Source organism: Coregonus lavaretus, assembly GCF_964263955.1.
Source record: "Coregonus lavaretus genome assembly, contig: HAP1_SCAFFOLD_8674, whole genome shotgun sequence".
Taxonomy (NCBI): domain Eukaryota; kingdom Metazoa; phylum Chordata; class Actinopteri; order Salmoniformes; family Salmonidae; genus Coregonus; species Coregonus lavaretus.
This window is the reverse complement of record NW_028161989.1, coordinates 1-19,449: the sequence shown is the minus strand read 5'-3', so window position 1 is coordinate 19,449 and position 19,449 is coordinate 1. Positions and strand designations below refer to the sequence as shown.

General features: G+C 49.2%; 2 protein-coding genes across 3 annotated transcripts; one reads left to right on the top strand and one right to left on the bottom strand.

The window, feature by feature from the left end:
- Window positions 1-872: 872 nt before the first annotated feature.
- Window positions 873-8,852, top strand: LOC311119776 (V-type proton ATPase 116 kDa subunit a 3-like; the record flags this gene model as incomplete). The annotated part of the gene is made up of 11 exons (XM_084194431.1): window positions 873-1,026; window positions 1,126-1,265; window positions 1,684-1,841; window positions 2,819-2,909; window positions 3,353-3,471; window positions 4,427-4,640; window positions 4,944-5,057; window positions 5,366-5,449; window positions 5,678-5,798; window positions 7,632-7,803; window positions 8,225-8,852. Coding segments are annotated over 11 exons (1,452 nt in total), but the record flags the coding sequence as incomplete, so codon positions are not given.
- Window positions 8,853-8,997: 145 nt separating this feature from the next.
- On the bottom strand, window positions 8,998-19,090 carry LOC311119774 (lysine-specific demethylase 2A-like). Of its 2 annotated transcripts, XM_084194429.1 has the most exons (13): window positions 18,977-19,090; window positions 18,705-18,831; window positions 18,090-18,331; window positions 17,402-17,479; window positions 15,822-16,073; window positions 15,260-15,394; window positions 14,839-14,922; window positions 13,804-13,836; window positions 12,442-13,640; window positions 11,499-11,662; window positions 11,161-11,307; window positions 10,716-10,931; window positions 8,998-10,583 (listed from the first exon to the last, which is right to left on the bottom strand). In XM_084194429.1, exons 1-13 carry the CDS (start codon window positions 19,013-19,015, stop codon window positions 10,402-10,404), a joined length of 2,898 nt encoding a protein of 965 aa, XP_084050555.1. In that variant the 5' UTR covers window positions 19,016-19,090; the 3' UTR covers window positions 8,998-10,401. The 2 variants fall into 2 exon arrangements, with proteins under 2 accessions (XP_084050555.1, XP_084050556.1); XM_084194430.1 differs by lacking the exons at window positions 18,705-18,831; window positions 18,977-19,090 and adding an exon at window positions 18,484-18,556.
- Window positions 19,091-19,449: the final 359 nt, after the last annotated feature.

The following is a 19,449-nucleotide window of genomic DNA, read 5'->3' as shown; positions in this document are numbered from 1 at the left end:
CCTCGGCCGAAACCGTGACATACTGACTGGTTTTCTGATCCACGCCCCTACCTTTTTTAAAAAGGTATCTGTGACCAACAGATGCATATCTGTATTCCCAGTCATGTGAAATCCATAGATTAGGGCCTAATTAATTTATTTAAATTGACTGATTTCCTTATATGAACTGTAACTAAGTCAAATCTTTGAAATTGTTGCATGTTGCATTTATATTTCTGTTCAGTGTAGTGTAACTGTACAAATGGAGATTGATTGTACAAAGGGAGATTGATTGCACAAATCAGTTGACTGCATGTGTGGGTATGGACGTGGGTATGCAGACCCGCAAGCCACTGCGGCCCCTCATGACGGGTTAAGATTTGGTGTGGCCCCCACCCCCATCAAAGTTGCCCTGAGATAGAGGGAGGAATAGAAGGGGAGGATCAAGGTGAAATAAATTAGGCTTTTGGTTAGGTAGACACAACATAAGAATGTGGATACATAGATTTTGTTGTTATGATTACTTTAATTTCTAGGGAATAACAGGAATCTCTCTCTCTCTCTCTCTCTCTCTCTCTCTCTCTCTCTCTCTCTCTCTCTCTCTCTCTCTCTCTCTCTCTCTCTCTCTCTCTCTCTCTCTCTCTCTCTCTCTCTCTCTCTCTCTCTCTCTCTCTCTCTCTCTCTCTCTCTCTCTCTCTCTCTCTCTCTCTCTCTCTCTCTCTCTCTCTCTCTCTCTCTCTCTCTCTCTCTCTCTCTCTCTCTCTCTCTCTCTCTCTCTCTCTCTCTCTCTCTCTCTCTCTCTCTCTCTCTCTCTCTCTCTCTCTCTCTCTCTCTCTCTCTCTCTCTCTCTCTCTCTCTCTCTCTCTCTCTCTCTCTCTCTCTCTCTCCCACAGAGGAAGAACGGTGGTGGTGTGGACTCGTTCTATAACCGCCTCCCGGACCCCAGCGCCCCTCCTCCCACCCTCTTCCACACCAACTCCTTCACAGCCGGCTTCCAGAGCATCGTAGCCGCATACGGTGTTGCCAGCTACAGAGAGGTCAACCCGGGTATAGACAACACACACACACCAGCCGACTCAACAGGCATCCCCCAACCTCTGTCAACCCTAACTCTCTCTCTCTGTGTGTTTGCGTCTCCGTCCATAGCCGTGTACACCATCATCACCTTCCCCTTCCTGTTTGCGGTGATGTTTGGGGACGTTGGCCACGGCCTTCTCATGACCATGGCAGCCCTCTGGATGGTTCTGCAGGAGAGAGACCTCAAACTCAAGACCAACGACAATGAGGTATACACACACCTTACAACTCTCCTTGTGGATGATACTACAGGAGAAAGACCCCAAACTCAGGACTAACAAGGTAAACAGGAGGAGAGGAGAGCCCTCTAGTGCAGGGATGGGCGACTCCAGAGTGTGTCACTAATCAGCACCAGAAGACTGGAACTAATGCTAGAGCCTCTTCCCAAACACACAATAATCCCAGTTTCCTGTCTCTAGTTTGTCTTCATGTAAAATCAGTGTTGGAAAGGAATGTATTTCAACTGGCCCAGCCACACACTGTACCCCTCTTGACTTCATCCAATTGAAGAGCAACTCTCTCACAAACAAACAAACATCCCTCTCCCTCTCCCTCTCCCTCTCCCTCTCCCTCTCCCTCTCCCTCTCCCTCTCCCTCTCCCTCTCCCTCTCCCTCTCCCTCCCTCAGATCTGGCAGATGATGTTTGGTGGCCGGTATCTGATCCTGCTGATGGGTCTATTCTCTATCTACACCGGAGCCGTCTACAACGAGTGTTTCAGTAAAGGCCTCAGCCCCTTCCCCTCGGGATGGCACCTACAACCTATGTTCCAGCACTACAACTGGAGGTAAATGGACACACACGTACACACGTACGCACACACAAGACAAAGGAGATGATTGTGGATTACAGGAAAAAAAAAGAGGACTGAGCACGCTCCCATTCTCATCGACGGGGCTGTAGTGGAACAGGTTGAGAGCTTCAAGTTCTTTGGTGTCCACATCACCAACAAACTATCATGGTCCAAACACACCAAGACAGTCGTGAAGAGGGCACGACAAAGCCTATTCCCCCTCAGGAGACTGAAAATATTTGGCATGGGTCCTCAGATCCTCAAAAAGTTATACAGCTGCACCATCGAGAGCATCCTGACTGGTTGCATCACCGCCTGGTATGGCAACTGCTCGGCCTCCGACCGCAAGGCACTACAGAGGGTAGTTTGTACGGTCCAGTACATCACTGGGGCCAAGCTTCCTGCCATCCAGGACCTCCATTCCAGGCGGTGTCAGAGGAAGGCCCTAAAAATTGTCAAGGACTCCAGCCACCCTAGTCATAGACTGTTCTCTCTGCTACCGCACGGCAAGCGGTACCGGAGCGCCAAGTCTAGGTCCAAAAGGCTTCTTAAAAGCTTCTATCCCCAAGCCATAAGACTCCTGAACAGCTAATCAAATGGCTACCCAGACTATTTGCATTGCCCCCCCACACCCTCTTTTACGCTGCTGCTACTCTGTTTATTATCTATGCATAGTCACTTTAACTCTACCCACATGTACATATTACCTCAATTACCTCGACTAACCGGTGCCCCCGCACATTGACTCTGTACCGGTATCCCCTGTATATAGCCTCCCTACTGTTATTTTACTGCTGCTCTTTAATTATTTTTATTTTTTACTTATCAATTTTTTTCTTAAAACTGCATTGTTGGTTAATGGCTTGTAAGTAAGCATTTCACTGTATGGTCTACAACTGTTGTATTTGGCGCATGTGGCAAATAAAATGTGATTTGATTTCACTAATATTGTCCTTTCCATTCCGTGTCAGTGATGAGACTCTGAGGGAGAACCGGTATCTTACTCTGGACCCAAACGTGACCGGAGTGTTCCAGGGACCCTATCCATTTGGCATCGACCCGGTAACTAACTCTAAACTACATCCATCCATCTTTTCATCTGTATCGGTTGAGCCTATTTTCCCATTCAACATATTCATTCCATACTGAATGAGCCGGCACTGGAAACCCCCATGCAACATGTATCCAAGCTCTCTCATACACAGCTTTGGAGTGAGAAGGCTCTGGAAACAATGATGCACAGTGATGTAGCATCAACGTTTTTCAGGACTGAGTCAAAGGAAAACATGGCGTTAACATTTCGCAATTCCATTTCCTTTTATTGTAATGTAATGGCGATTGCTAACAGTTATAGGCCTAAACCATACAAATACGTTAGGTACTGTGCTGGTTTAAAAAAGAAAAGAGAAACAAACTAAATGTAAAGAAACATTCTTGTTTACGGAATACTTGAATTCGACACATTCCAAAACAATGTCTATTGTCTTCTGACCTATGACCTGTAGATCTGGCGGCTGGCCAACAACCACCTGACGTTCCTGAACTCGTACAAGATGAAGATGTCCGTTATCATTGGGGTGGTCCACATGACTTTCGGAGTCTGCCTGTCCTTCTTCAACTATATGTACGTCTCCACTTCCACCCCGACACGCACACACACTACTACCCTAAACCCATACCGTAACAATCATCTGGGATTTACGTATAGTCTACATCTTTTGGCACTATATCTTCTAACCCTATACTTAGTTGTTTGTATTATAATGAACCCTCTCTTTTCCAAGGAGACCTTAGTAACACATCTGATCATAAAGTAATGTTCTTTGTCTCTCTCTCTCTCCCTCCCCTCTCACCCTCCCCCTTCTCCTCTCACCCTCCCTCCTTCCCCTCTCACCCTCCCTCCTTCCCCTCTCACCCTCCATCCTTCCCCTCTCACCCTCCCTCCTTCCCCTCTCACCCTCTCACCCTCCCTCCTTCCCCTCTCACCCTCCCTCCTTCCCCTCTCACCCTCCCCCTCTCACCCTCTCACCCTCCCTCCTTCCCCTCTCACCCTCCCCCTCTCACCCTCTCACCCTCCCTCCTTCCCCTCTCACCCTCCCCCTCTCACCCTCTCACCCTCCCTCCTTCCCCTCTCACCCTCCCCCTCTCACCCTCTCACCCTCCCTCCTTCCCCTCTCACCCTCCCCCTCTCACCCTCTCACCCTCCCTCCTTCCCCTCTCACCCTCCCTCCTTCCCCTCTCACCCTCCCCCTCTCACCCTCTCACCCTCCCTCCTTCCCCTCTCACCCTCCCCCTCTCACCCTCTCACCCTCCCTCCTTCCCCTCTCACCCTCTCACCCTCCCCTCTCACCCTCCCTCCTTCCCCTCTCACCCTTCCTCCTTCCCCTCTCACCCTCCCTCCTTCCCCTCTCACCCTCCCTCCTTCCCCTCTCACCCTCCCTCCTTCCCCTCTCACCCTCCCTCCTTCCCCTCTCACCCTCCCTCTCTTCCCTCTCACCCTCCCTCTCTTCCCTCTGACCCTCCCTCTCTTCCCTCTGACCCTCCCTCTCTTCCCTCTCACCCTCCCTCTCTCCCTCCAGTCACTTGAACAAGCTTAGCAGTGTATTCCTGGTACTGATCCCAGAGCTGTTGTTCATGCAGAGTCTGTTTGGCTACCTGGTCTTCATGGTGGTGTTTAAGTGGCTGGCGTTCGGCCCCCAGGACTCAGACCGGGCCCCCAGCATCCTCATACACTTCATAGATATGTTCCTGTTCACTGAGAATGAGGATAATCCGCCCCTCTACCACGGACAGGTGAGGAGCACATGCATACAAGCACGTGTGCTGGCAGACAGACATGACTGTGGATAGGTGAGTGGACCTGTCCTGTCCATCTAGCTGCATTAAGTTCTAGTAATGGACAACTTTACTGAATGTCTGTTTCTCTTCTATCCCTCTCTCTCTCTCTATCTCTCGCTCTTCCTCTCCCTTCTTCCCTCCCCCTTTCTCTCAACCCACTACCTCTCTCTCTCCCCCTCTCTCTCTCTCTCCCCCTCTCCCCCTCCCTCTCTCCCCCCCCCTCTCTCTCTCTCTTCCTCCCCCTCCCTCTCTCTCTAGATGATAGTCCAGAGGGTCCTGGTGGTGGTAGCTCTGGCCTCAGTGCCTGTCCTGTTACTAGGGAAACCACTCTATCTCTACTACAACCACAGAAGAAGGGCCAACACCAGAGCGGTAAGGGTGGGTGTGTGTGTGTGTGTGTGTGTGTGTGTGTGTGTGTGTGTGTGTGTGTGTGTGTGTGTGTGAGAGAGTAGAGAGAGAGAAAGAAAGAAAGAATGAAAGAAAGAGACAGGGATTGGAAGTGAGTAACAAAATGTTTGCTTGTAAGCGAAGGAGTCCGACAGCATTTGTAACATGTGTGAACCGTTAAGTGTGTGTGATTGAGACATGAAGTCTGTTTACCCTACTGAGTCATCAGTTCTAGACCTCAGACCTCTGATTGAAAGTTATAGATGCCACATGTCTGTGTGTGTGTGAGACAGGGAGAAGAGCGTCCCCTTGTGACGGACACCAGCTCCATCAACGCACAACAAGGAGACCTGGAGGAAGGAGGAACCAGAGAGGAGGTGAGGGAGGTAGGGGTAGAATGTAGGAGGAAACAGGGTCGTGTTCATTAATGTACGACGTACCAAAAGGTTTTTCAACTGAAAACGAAAATGGGTTTTTATTGGTTTCGGTCTGTTTTTTAAAATCTTCATTTGGTGTTTGTTGAATACGGCCCAGGTAAGGGCTAAGTGTTGATGCGGGATTCTGGTTTAAACTGTTGTTAAAACCCTTTCTCTCCTCTCCTGCAGGAGTTTGATACAGTGGATGTGTTCATGCACCAGGCCATCCACACTATAGAGTACTGTCTGGGCTGCATCTCCAACACTGCTTCCTATCTACGACTCTGGGCCCTCAGCCTCGCACATGCACGTGAGTCTCACACAATGTCACACGCATATTCACACACACAAACGTCACTGGCACATTGTCAAATGCACGCACACACACACAAACAAACGTCACTGGCACATTGTCACATGCACACACACACACACAAACAAACGTCACTGGCACATTGTCACATGCACGCACACACACACAAACAAACGTCACTGGCACATTGTCACATGCACACAAACAAACGTCACTGGCACATTGTCACACGCACACACACACAAACAAACGTCACTGGCACATTGTCACACGCACACGAACGTCACTGATACATTGTCACACACAGCCACACACACCCAAACATCTAACACACACAAACTTAAATCTAAGTTTCCTACCTTATCTATACACGTCTCGGGCTCTTTCTCAAGTGTTTTTCAAATCCGTCCTTCATGGCACTGATCTGAAAGGACTGACCAGGTGAAAGCTAGCCTAATGATGAGCTTCCATCATATGGTTTTCTTTGACCTGTCGTGTATTTTCTAATCAGAATTGATGAAGGCCAGGAGACAAGGAGAAGACTATGTTTAAAAAAAAAACAGGAAACCCTTTGCCTATCACCTTTAAGCAATCGAAAGAGAGCCCACATTCTATTCCCAAGTTGACCCCAAATGTGAACGATGCCAACATAACACTGCAGCTCATGGACATACAGTATGTTCTGGTTGTGTCCAAAACTAAAAGGCTGTTGGGATGCTATTTTGAATGCAATATCCAATATAACATAAGTACCTATAACTCCTGACCCACTGATAGCTATCTTTGGGATAGCTGCTGGTAGTTCTTAAATAGTAAATGCCTTGCCATATGCTTGTCTGATTTTGACCCACTGGAAAAACCCAAACCTACCATCTTACAGTCAATGGGTTAATAGCATGTTGCAAAGTCTCACTTTGGAGAAAATGAAATGTACACTATGTGGATCCACAACTTTATTTTAGAAGACATGGCAACATTTTCTTTCTTTTGTTGAAACCAATACCAGTGTTTGATTGATTATGTACCTGAGTTTACATTTGTACTCATGTGTATAGATATGTGAACCTCAATATGAGGATATAAATAAAATAAAATAAAATGTTGGGTGGACGGGGAGGGATTTGGACACTGTGTAAAAAAATTATAAAAACGATATATTGCTGGTATTTTTAAACTAATGCTCTGTCATAAGTGACTATCCTGTCTGCTAAGCCATCTTGGAACATATCAGTTGGGCTGCGTTTGAACGTGCGGCCTGGTTCTGTTAGTTTTTTCCCGCTGGTTGGTCTTTTAACCAATCAGATCAGCTCTGAGAAAGATCTGATGTGAAAATGTCTGGTGGTGTTGTTGGTCGGGGAACCGATTGGTGGAGGGGATATAATAATTGGGCTTCCTATGTAAATGCACGTTGATATTGTACACATATATATATATATATATATATATTTTTTTTAACCGCTCTTCTACATACGTACAATAATTTATATTTTTGTATGTGATCAAATAAAATGTATAAAAAAAATTAAGAGCCCACATGAATTTGTATGCTTTTTGCTAAATGGAAAAGTGACAGACGACTAATGGTGCTTTCAAGACAACTGGGAACTCTGAAAAAAATGAGGTCAAATCATGACATCAGTGCTCTTCATGTCGGAAAGTCGGAGCTCTAGAAAGATGCCTGAGTTTCCGACTTGGAATTCCATGTTGGATGACCTTTCAAAATAATTTCCCCCCAGAGTTACCAGTTGTCTTGAACGCACTGAAGTCAGAGATTTCAGAGTTCCCAGTTGTTTTGAACGTGGCATAATACCAGTTGCGTGTGTGTTGCAGAGCTGTCGGAGGTGCTATGGGTGATGGTGATGCGTATCAGCCTGTCGTGGCAGGGCTACGTGGGATCTGTAGTTCTAGCCGTCATATTTTCCTTCTTCGCCACGCTCACCGTCTCCATCCTGCTCGTCATGGAGGGGCTGTCCGCCTTCCTGCACGCGCTCAGATTGCACTGGTGGGTCAAACACACAAACATCCTGCTGCCACTCTATTTTTTCCCCCCATCTCTCTTAGTCATTCACATACCAAAACACAAACTGTTGCCCCTCAATGTCTTCCATCTCTCACCCACACAAGTACAAACACATTAAAGTATGCACCCACAACCAGTAGATTTTTATCCCAAGCACGCACGGGGATGTGTGAAACTCCTCAGCCTGAAGTGTCGCAGAATTGTGAACGTTTCGGGTGGCGCCGACTGGTAAGACGCTTCGGAAGGGCAGTGACGTGTGCTAGCAAAGCAGAGGTCCTTGTTTCGCGCCTCAGTGTGAGTCGTATCAGGAGGAAGTGGTACTCGCTAAGTAAGCAGCGTGACGTCCTTAACACACACCACACCATTCTCCATCCCTAACATTCCCATTTTCTTTCTTCCCCAGGGTGGAGTTCCAGAATAAGTTCTACAGTGGAACGGGATACAAGCTCAAACCTTTCTCCTTCTGTTCTATACTGAACCCACTATAGGCTTTCAACATAGGACATTGTTACAGAGGCAGATATAGCCCAATGTAAGCTTGTATGAAGTTGTTTTATACCGCTTCCAACACAGGACGTTATGTTACATATGAAATACTGACAGATATAGGGTGTCTGAAATGGCAACCTATTCCTTATATAGTGCACTACTTTTGACCAAAGCCCTATGTACCCTGGTCAAAGGTAGTGCACTATATATGGAACCCTAGGGAATAGGGTTCCATTTCAGATGCATCCATAGCCTAATATCAGCTGATACTACTTTTTTTTTACTTGAATTTTTATCTTGCATATGGTATCCTTCTTAAAAAATGAGATGAACTTGTGTATATAGTTAGCGTTTAGTTTTGCTCAGGAAGCGGTTTTTGACTTGCAGTTTCTCTTTAATGATGAGCCTACAACAGAGATGGCTACTGTAGGAGTGCACTACGTTTCCCAGGGACCACTGGGGCACCATTTTGTGGATGGGAGCTTTCCATGTTATGACCACTAATAAATGAATGCCATTAAATAATTGTTTTATAATCCCTGAAAGCTTGTGGATTGTCTCTACTTTACTGAAAACCCACTACAATGTTGAGTATGAACACTGCAGCCAACATACATGTTAGCTTATGTGGCAATTGACCTCAAAACTTAATTTCAATCAAGATGTGCGGACACTATTCATTTTAGGTTTTTCTTGTTTTAATTTGATATTATTTTCTTGTAAAAACCACAAATGAACAAAAAACAATTTCTGCAAAACATTTAAGAAAATAATATATAATTGATTGCAATGCTACAGGCATGTTACAGTCCCATTGAGACTGCAGTAGGGCAACCAAAACAATTCACCAAGAGAAGGTCAATGTCCCAAATGGAATCCTATTCCCTATATAGTGCACTACTTTTCAAAAGTAGTGCACTATATTGGGAAAAGGGTGACATTTGGGATGCATCCCAAGAGCCCTCCGGTTCAACATTATTAACAACAACATTATGGGGGACAGAGACAGTGGGATGAACAAAACTTTACACCTGTAAAAAGACTGACAAAGGAAAGACAAATGACAGGAGGAGGAAAATATTCTGTCAAATGAGGGAATTCAAAGAAACGACAACGTTTTAAGACCTGTAGTGGCTGGTAGTGAGAAAGGGGAGTCAAGTAAAACTGAAGAGACTATGTATTCGTCCCAAATGGCACCCTATTCCCTATATAGTGTACTACTTTTGACCAGGGACCTGGTCAAAAGTAGTGTACTATATGGGGAATAGGGTATCATTTGGGATGCAGCTAATGAGAGATACAGTACGGTTTTCATGGCTGTGAGCGTATTGAACGGAGAGGTGAGGATGGAGGAAAAAGAAGGAGAGGGATGGAGGAGGGGGGGAGACGATGCATTTGAGGATGAGAGCTGAAACGGGGGGGGGGGGATTTTCTAGAAAAGGGTTGGCACTCGTTTGTCCTCCTAAATGCATATCACCACCATCCCCTCTTCTGTGCTTCAGAGTCCCAACGGCTCGGTTTTCCAAGGAGTCCAAGGATGTGTTGGAAAGCTAGGTATAGAGTCCAGACCTAGTGGGACACTCTAGTCAAGTCTGAGTCTTCTCCAGTCCCCTTCCCTCTCAACCCCCTCCCAAATCTAAACCCTGATTCACTCTAGTTCATCTCCACAGCTTTGTGAGACCATACAAACACCCACATTCAACCCATAGGGTTCCCATTCTCAGCCCTGTAGCGTGAACCCCTGGTGAACAACACTAACAAGTGTCTCTGTGCTGTTCATATCACTCCTAACAAACACACGATGCTGCAACAGCACATTCTACCCTCTCCTTCCTCCATCCCCCCCCTCTCTCCCTCTCCATGTCTTCCTTCCTAAGTGAGGAGTGTGAACGTCCTCTTTTCACCTTTTCACCCTTTTTTGCCCATCCTCCTTTTTCTGGAGCGCTTGTTCTCCGTTTCGAGGGAGGGGTGTTTGCTGCTCCCATGCTCCCCCTCTCTCCCCCCCTGCCTTGCTGGCTGGTGTGGGGTCTCTACGTGCCCCTTGCGTAGGGGCACGGTGTTGGGGGTACGAACGAGGGGGGGGTTGGTTTTTTACGATATCCTCTGGATGAGTTTCTCCTCTGTCATACAGAACAGGACGCAGTGAGAGAGGTCTGAGATGAAGCCCTCGCAGCCCCGCCGCGACACACCTTTACAGCCCCGCAGGTCTAGCAGCGCCAGGCCAGACGCCCTCTTCAGGTACGCCAGACAGCCATCCGTCAGCTTGTTACAGCCTGGGGGAGGAGGAGAGGGGAGGGCTTAGAGAGAGGTGAAGGTCTACAACCTGTATGAGGGAAATGTGTGTGTACCTTCCAAGGTTCATCTCTATGTATTTCACAGGAGTGTGTGTGTATGCGCATGCCTACCTGCGAGGTTGATCTCGGTGAGTGTGTTGCGTGTGTGTGTGCCGGCGGCGGTGAGCAGGCAGACGGACTGGTCAGTGAGGTCTCTGCAGTGGGCCAGGTCCAGCCTCTCTAGCAGGGGCATGTGTCGGAGGATCAGCCTCAGGGTGGAGTCGCTGATGTCCAGGCCGGCTAGACGCAGCACCACACAGCCACGCAGCCGAGACCGACTGTCACAACCTGCAGGGAGAGAGGAGGAGGGGGGTTAGATACGCACAGTACTGTAACACACACACACCAATAACAATACTTACTTTCCAACCCAACCACCAGATTAATTTATCATGAGGCAGCTACATAATTCCCCAAAGACAAACTACTACAGTCAAACACACACACCAGTGGCCTGCTGCAGTAACTCCTTACAACCCCTAACACCTTAGTTAGTCAGTTAGTATTGACTAGTGACCTGGTGGTGTGACCAGGTCCCTGATCTGGGTGTCTTTGACCCCCTCTGCCCAGCGCAGGTCCAGGGTACGGAGGCACGGCAGGCTGGGGGTGGACAGGGCTGACATGGACGACCAGGAGCAACCTGCTATCATCAACTCCTTCAGACCTGAGAGAGGAGAGGATAATAGAGAGAGAGAGAGAGAGAGAGAGAGAAGGGATGGAGGAGGTTTTAATTCATCTTGCAATGGTAAGATGTGTGTGTGTACCGGACAGGCGGTGTGTTTGTGTGTGTAAAGGTAGGCCGTTGCCGTGGATGTTGTTGTGTGTGTGTGCAGTAGCTATATGCGTGTCTCCTACCTGGCAGGCGGTGTATGAGCAGGGTGATCTGTTTCTTGGACACGGGGGTCCAGGAGAGGTCCAGGGAGGTGGGCTGGCGTTTGATGATGCCCTGCAGGGCCTGGGAGGAGAGGGAGGGACACCGCGATACATCCACACCACTCCACAGACGCTTGTCACAACTCCTACAGAGGGGAGAGGAGAGAGATGGAGGGAGGGAGGGGGAAGCAAGCAGGGGGTAAAGAAATTAGGATCTGGACACAGACTAAGCCTTGTCCTGTTAGATAAAGGATGTTTCCTGTTTCAACAAAGCTTGAGTATTTTTCATCCATTAAAATTACATCACTGTCTCATCCTCTGGTCTAAAAACCATGCTTTATGGAGAAGCGCCATAGAAAGTGCCCTTTAGTCCACAGATTGAGACAGTCATGCAATTTTAATGGACGAAACATACTAAAGCTGCGTTGAACCAGAAACAGGAAACAAACTCCTTTATCTATAATAACAATAAGTAGAGCTGGTAATTGCCAGGGACCTCATGATATAATATTATCACGATACTTAGGTGCCGATACGATATGTATTGTGATTCTATATGTAACGCGATTCGATACTGTGATTTTATTGCGATTCCATGTTCTAAACATATTCTCTGCTGCAGAGGGACAAGAGAGAGACGAAAACGAGTTTTGATCAGTCATGGAAATAAAAGTGCTGAAAACAAACTGGCTTCCCATTTAAAAAGAAGATGGAGAACAAACTATGAAATAAAAAATACTGGAGTTATGGCGCAGGTACAGCCAACTAGCGCAAAAATAACATTGCGATTCTGTTAATACGATATAGCGGTAAAAATTATCTCTCGATATGCAATTGTATTGATTTCCCCCCCAATCACTAACAATAAGCCATGCTAATGGCTGTGAATGTGAATCTAATAACAGACGGACGGACAGTGACTCACCATTTGTACCAGGCCTTACAGACAGTCATACAGCTAGCCAGCTCGGCTCTGCTCAGGTAACGGAACACCGCCACCCACACCTCCTTCTCCCCTCCCTTCTCGTTTCCTACATCCTTGAAGGAGGGCAGCGACAGGAGCGAGGAAGGAGAGTGGGAGGAGTGGGGAGGAGGGGTGGGGGAGGCGGAGGAGTCAGAGGAGGACAGAGAGGCAGTGTCCCTCTCTCTCTCCCTGTCTGCTGTGTCGCCGTGGGGATTGTTGATACGGTGACGAGGCGGCCGGCCGACTGGATTCTTGGCGGGCTGGGCCAGGCCGTTGCCGGCGGCGCCCGTGCCATTTTTGTGCCGCGTCTTCCCAAGGTTTTTACGCTGGATGTAACCTGGACCGCCACCGTGGGTTCTGGGAGACATGGCGGCCTCCAGCTTGGGCACGATGGAGCCCGGGTGGCGTTTCGCCCTGGGGGGGCGCTGTAGGGTCACTGTCAGGTACGAGCCGTTTAGGAGGTCGTCGTTAAGGTCAGACACCAAGAGGACGGGAGGTTCTGGTTCGGAGTCTTCTTCCTCATCCTCGTCTTCATCGTCCACGTCGTCCATCTCCTCATCCTCCCCCTCCAGGTCCCGGGCCGAGCTGTCTTCCTCTTCTTCATCATCGTCTTCCTCGTCCTCCGTTCTCCTCCGCCTACGGCGTTGCCGGTGGCGATGATGCTGCTGATCTTCCTCGCTGTCGTCATCTTCATCATCGTCATCATCATCATCGTCATCATCATCATCGTCCTCCTCTGACTCGTCCCTGCGTCTCTGCATCCTGGTGCCGCCCCGGAGGCGCACTCTTCCGCCCCTCTCCCTGCGCCCCCCCTCTCTGTCACCTCGCCCCACCCCCAGCCCCCCTCTGCCGCGCCTCATCTTCAGGGAGGAGTGAGGAGCCAGCCCGCTCCCGCGGCCCGCCCCTCTGTGGGAGGAGCCTCTCCAAATGCCCCGCCTCCCAGTCCCGTAGCCTCTCCGAGAGGCGGAGCCACTGCCGCGGGGGTGTGGCCCGGACATCTTCCGTCCCGCGCCTCCTCCTCCGCCCCTGGAGCCATCATCATCATCATCATCATCATCATCATCGTCGTCGCTGCCCGAGTCATCGTCGTCTCGGCTGTGACCGCGGCGACGGTAGATCTTGGCGATGCGGCCGTCGAGAAACGAAGAAGACTTGCGTTTCTGGAAGGAGGGAGGAAAGAAGAGAGAGGAGAAAATGAAAGAGGGAGGAGGAAAGGAGACAAGGAGGGAGGAAAGGAGATATGGAGCAAAGTATAATTTAGGGAAAGGATGAAAAACTGTCTTCGGTTTAATTTAATCAATTTTTATTGACTGGCATACTTACCGCGTGTAAAATTTTATTCTTGTCCCCTTTCACCTGAAATCAAAAAAAGGGAAACGTCAATAGAACGGAAATGAGCTGTTCATTGAGTCCTGTAACATCTCCTTTGACATAAGGCCTGCTGCACTGTGAAGACAGACAAGCACATTCACATCACAAGCCGCCGTTTCACTCACTCAACCTCCGCATGCATTGGGCTTTCGTTCGGGCTACGAAGACCTTCTGCTCCACAAATACTGTCTCACAAATACATATCGGCTAGACCTGGGTTCAAATAGTTGAAAACCCCTTTAAATACTTTGAACGTTTTCTTGAGTCTGCCTGGAGTGCCAGATGTACGGGATTTGCAGTTTTGGGACTTTGCTATTGGGCCATTAAGCCAGGCACGCTCTAACAGTCACAGATCAAGTATTTTAAATGATTTAAAACTCAGGTCTGATATCGACCCTAAAGCAAAAGGTTTTGCATTCGCCCAGTATTTGTGGAGCCCAAAGCCCCACGTCTCCCCCAGCTCCTCCCCTCATCAGTCAGAGCAGCGAGAGGCGCGTGATGATGATGTAACGGGCGGGGGAAGGACGGCGGCGGGGGATGGCGGGTAGGTAGGCGGAGCGGCGACAGGCCTCTCACCCTCTTCCTGCGCCCGCTCGCCCATTTCCCCGCCCGCTTGAGGCCGCGCTGCTGTAGTAGTAGCAGGCCCTGGCCAGGGGAGGACCAGGAGGAGGAGAGGGGGGTGGGAACCAGCCCTGTGTGTAGCAGTACCGCCCTGCCCCAGCCCTCGTCCCCCAACCCTAGAGCAGACCCTGGCTCCATGGAGACCCCTAGAGGCCCCTGGGAGGAGGAGAGGGCGGTGGCGGTGGGGGAGAGGGGGCTCACGCCAGCACCGAGGCCAACGGACGCCCCGCTGTCGTCATCATCGGTGCCCGAAGACTGACACACAGCACAGGGAGAGAGTCACGGCCGTTAGCTAGCCGGGACACTGTGTGTGTGTGTGTGTGTGTGTGTGTGTGTGTGTGTGTGTGTAGATAGAGGAGGGTCTACCTCTGTGTCGGTGATTCCCAGAACACATTTGGGACACTCCCAGCAGCTGGGCAGATCTGTATTCACCACACCATCCCCTGTTACCTGGAGAGAGAGAGGAGAGAGAGAGAGAGAGAGAGAGATGGAAGGAGAGAGATGGAAGGAGAGAGAGAGAGATGGAAGGAGAGAGAGAGATGGAAGGAGAGAGAGATGAAGGGAGAAAAGGATGGTTAGAGAAGTATAGAGCATTTTGTTTGAGAACAAAAAGGAGAGAGGTAGACGGAGAGTAACCTCCATCTGTACTAATGTCATCAGACTAAACAAGACAAGTCATTTTATGTGTGGTCATGTGTGTTTTAATGCTGATTTGATTGTGAGAGCTCTGGTGAGTAGCAAATTAACCTGAAGGTAGGGTATAGTTTGAGGAGTGTGTCGTGGTTACCTTGAGGCAGGCGGGGTGGGCTATCTGGGCACAGTTGGAACACTCCATGAGGGTGAGGGCGAAGACAGGCCCCTCTCCTCCCTCCTGGTTCCCCTCTCCACAGATCTCACACACCACTGACAGGGGCAGACCCGGCTGGGGGAGAGAGAGAGAGGAGTTAATACACTCACAGACTAGTATATTCTGTCAGAATGACTCAAAACACACACAGTATACTAGCTGGGAAAAAGAGATGAAGAGTAAGGACACAGAGCTAGCAGAGAGGGAGACCGTGATAATGCTTCTACTGTACGGATGAAACATCTCACTCACACACATCGAACCCCCCCCTTCTCTCTCTCTCTCACCCCCCCCACACACCTTCTCTCTCTCTCACCCCCCCACACACCTTCTCTCTCACCCCCCCCACACTCACTCTCTCTCTCTCTCACCCCCACCCTCCCCCTCCCCACACCCTCTCTCTCTCACCCCCCCCCCCCTCCACACCCTCTCTCTCTCTCTCTCTCTCACCCCCCCCCACACACACACCCTCTCTCTCACACACACACCCCCTCTGTCTCACCGCCAGACACTGTCGGAGCACGCAGGTCTGTTTGAGTTTCCCCGGCCCTCCGAACTTCTTCATGTCCCTGCAGAAGTTACAGTCCCCGCACTCCGTCCTGACGCACGCCTCGCAGCGCTTACACCGGACACGCCGCCGCCGCAGCACGGACATGGAGGAGGCGGGCTTCTGGGGTCGCGGGGTCACCACCGTGGCGGACAGCTTGGGACGAGCCACCGGGGGAGGAGGGGGAGGGGGCTGGTACCACGACGGCTGGAGGGGAAGAATTATTGGGATAAAGGTGAATTCAATGTTTTAAAAAAATCTAACATTGGGGAGGACGAAGGCAAAGAAGACTGAGCTTTTCAGTCCAGCACTAGGCTTAATCTCTGTCTGGGAAAGCATCCCTCTGTGGATTAAACTACCCTTTGATTTAGGAGTCAGAAAAGTACATGGATTTAAAGTGTTTGAGGTGTGTAGCAGTCTATGAATGTGGCATGATTTGCACTCATCTTATGACAATGTACAGTATTGTGTATGGACAGGGCCAAATTGAAATATTTCTTACAGAAGAACTATTAAATGCATATGCATAAGCATGGTAGCCACAGGAAATTATGGGAAAATTATTAAACCAAACTTAAGGACTCGCCGCATTTGTAGATTATGAAATCTGAAAATCTGGATACATTCAGTAAATCAGTAACATTATAAAAATATTCATTTCAATACACTTATGTGAAGAGTCTTCAACTATAAGGTGCGTTTTTGAGCTCTCCTAGCTGTGTCATTGAGGAACTAGAGCAAGCACACTAGTAGTTGTTTGGTTTGGAACACAACCCTGCATTCCCCGCCAACACACAATTACTATTGTTGTTTACGCAATCTAAAAACAGCTCATTATAAATCGCAATCTGGGTCAGGTGGGCATCATTTGAAAGCTTGTTCTATTGCCAACATGACTACCTAAGTTATAAAATACAATCTTACAGTGTTAGGCTTTCACAAGTTGCGCATAGAATGGAGTCATGTGTGCATTCTGGTGCGTGTTCCGCAGAAAATCTTCTTCACAATAAACAAACATAGGCTCATTCTGTTCAGAACAGGGTATGTCATCTTGTAACTGTACATCAAACATCGTGATCATAAACGTTGACACTGTATAGACATTCGTTTTATGATATGGAAGTGTGAAGTGCACATTTGGACTCACAGGTGTTTGGCTTGCTTGTATGACATAAAAGCGGTATTTATTTGTCATCCACAACGTTCCATCTTTCAAAATACATAGAGTCCTCTTAATCTAAAGCATTTCCCTCTCAGTCAACAAAACATTTACCCAATTAGCAGGAGGGATGGGGGCAATTTCTTATCGCGCGGTGCTCAACTTTATAACGGCTGTCAGTCAAAACCCATACAGAGCTGTGAAGCAGAGAACCTGAGCTCTGACGTCAGGTATAGCATGTTACTGTACAGCCACTGCGTCCCAATTAAGGCGCTTATCAGTGCCCAAATCGGCCCATTTTTACCCGTACATGGGTAGGAGTGTAAAGGGCTACTATGAGCATGTGTGCAGACTGAATGTGGTGTGTCCTTCTCACCCTCTTGGGCCACTTGACGATGGGCTTTCCAGTGTAGGACAGTTTGGGGATGTCATTAGCATGCTCCTTCAGCAGGGCCTTAGAGAGGACAAGAGAAGGTTAGACAAGTACATGAAAAAAACACATGCACACACACTAAACCTTTATAATGTATGCCATTTAGCAAACGCTTTTATCCCAAGTGACTTACAGTCAGTCATGCATTTTGATATTATGATATTTAATTATGTCAGACACACCCAGCCCTACCCACCCAGCCCTTACCACCCATCCCTACCCACCCAGCCCTTACCACCCAGCCCTACCCACCCATCCCTACCCACCCAGCCATCCCTACCCACCCAGCCCTACCCACCCAGCCCTACCCACCCAGCCCTACCCACCCAGCCCTACCCACCCAGCCCTACCCACCCAGCCCTACCCACCCAGCCCTTACCACCCATCCCTACCCACCCAGCCCTTACCACCCATCCCTACCCACCCAGCCCTTACCACCCATCCCTACCCACCCAGCCCTTACCACCCAGCCCTACCCACCCAGCCCTTACCACCCAGCCCTACCCACCCATCCCTACCCACCCAGCCCTACCCACCCAGCCCTACCCACCCAGCCCTACCCACCCAGCCCTTACCACCCATCCCTTACCACCCATCTCTACCCACCCATCCCTACCCACCCAGCCCTTACCCTGATGTCGTGCAGCAGTGCGGGAGCATTGTGTATGCCTGCCGGGACACAGTTCTTCTGTGAGGGCAGAGACTCCAGCTTCCCCAGCAGGTTCCACAGCCCCTCCAACTCGAAGGGCGTCAGGTGAACCTTCACCCCAGGCATAGAGCCCCGGGTTGGGGGAGCCTCCTCTTCATCCTCCTCTGCCTCCTCCTGGGTGTGGCCGTTGACTGACTCACAGGTGGAGGGGTCTCTCATCAGACCTGGAGGGAGGGAGGGATGGACGGAGAGATTGAGAGGTGGAGTTGGAAAGAGAAGACACTTCACAAAGCAATTCAAGGTATGTAGTCTAACGTAATACAGAGAACGCACGTCTCAAGTTATAGATCTTGTGTTGTCATTCAAACGTAATCACCTAATATAGAGTAATGATGATGGTTAGGAAAGGGTTGAGCTGCTTGCTGTAAAGCTGGAATAGTAGAGGTGGAGTGGAGAGAGACAGACAGAGAGGGAGGGGGTGAGAGAGAGAGGAAGGGGGTGAGAGAGAGAGAGAACAGAGGAACAAAGATGGAGAGAGAGAGAGAGACAGAGAGAGAGGGGGGGGGGGGATGGGGTGGGGGTAGTGTTGGCACTGACCGATGCCCAGGGAGTGTTTCTGGAACTCAGGTGTGAGGTAGGAGGTGTTGGTCAGACTGAAGAGGTATCTCTCCAACACGTACCAACACATCTCATAGTAGAACGGGTAGCGGAACTTAGCTGGTACCTGCAGAGACACCAAGTTCGAGCTTGTATTTATTTGCCATTTTAAATTCAAGTACATACATTGGAACTTCTCTTCTACGAGTGCTCAGGAATACAAAATATGAGTACATTTAGGAGCGAGAGAAGAGTGTGTGTGTCTGACCTACCCGTGTCCTGTCCTCGATGCTGTAGATGTTGAGTTGCATGGGGATGTTGAAGCTGTGGAGGAAGTTTCCCCCAAACACCAGGGTGTCCACTGGAGTGTAGACCGCATGGATCCAACCTGACAAGACACAAATAAAGACAAACATTAGAAACAGGTAGGAGGAAAAGGAACACACGACACTAGGTTGATGTTCAACTCACTTTTAAACGGTTAAATATCTCTATGTGTGTGTGTGTGTCAAAGTACGAGTAGGATTTTTAAAATGTGTGTGTACGTCGTGTGTGTGTTTGTCTCTGTCTGTCTGCGAGTCGTGTGTGTGTGTGTGTCTGTCTGTCTGCGAGTCGTGTGTGTGTGTGTGTGTGTGTGTCTGTCTGTCTGCGAGTCGTGTGTGTGTGTGTCTGTCTGTCTGCGAGTCGTGTGTGTGTGTGTGTGTCTGTCTGTCTGTCTGCGAGTCGTGTGTGTGTGTGTGTGTAC

Excerpts from the sequence above, each read along its gene's own strand:
- LOC311119774 (XM_084194429.1), bottom strand. The coding sequence starts at position 19,015 with ATGCAACTCAACATCTACAGCATCGAGGACAGGACACGG. Across the intron at positions 18,832-18,976 it reads GCATCGAGGACAGGACACGG|GTACCAGCTAAGTTCCGCTA; the intron begins GTAGGTCAGACA and ends GTGTCTCTGCAG. Across the intron at positions 13,837-14,838 it reads TGGGAATCACCGACACAGAG|GTGAAAGGGGACAAGAATAA; the intron begins GTAGACCCTCCT and ends TTTTGATTTCAG.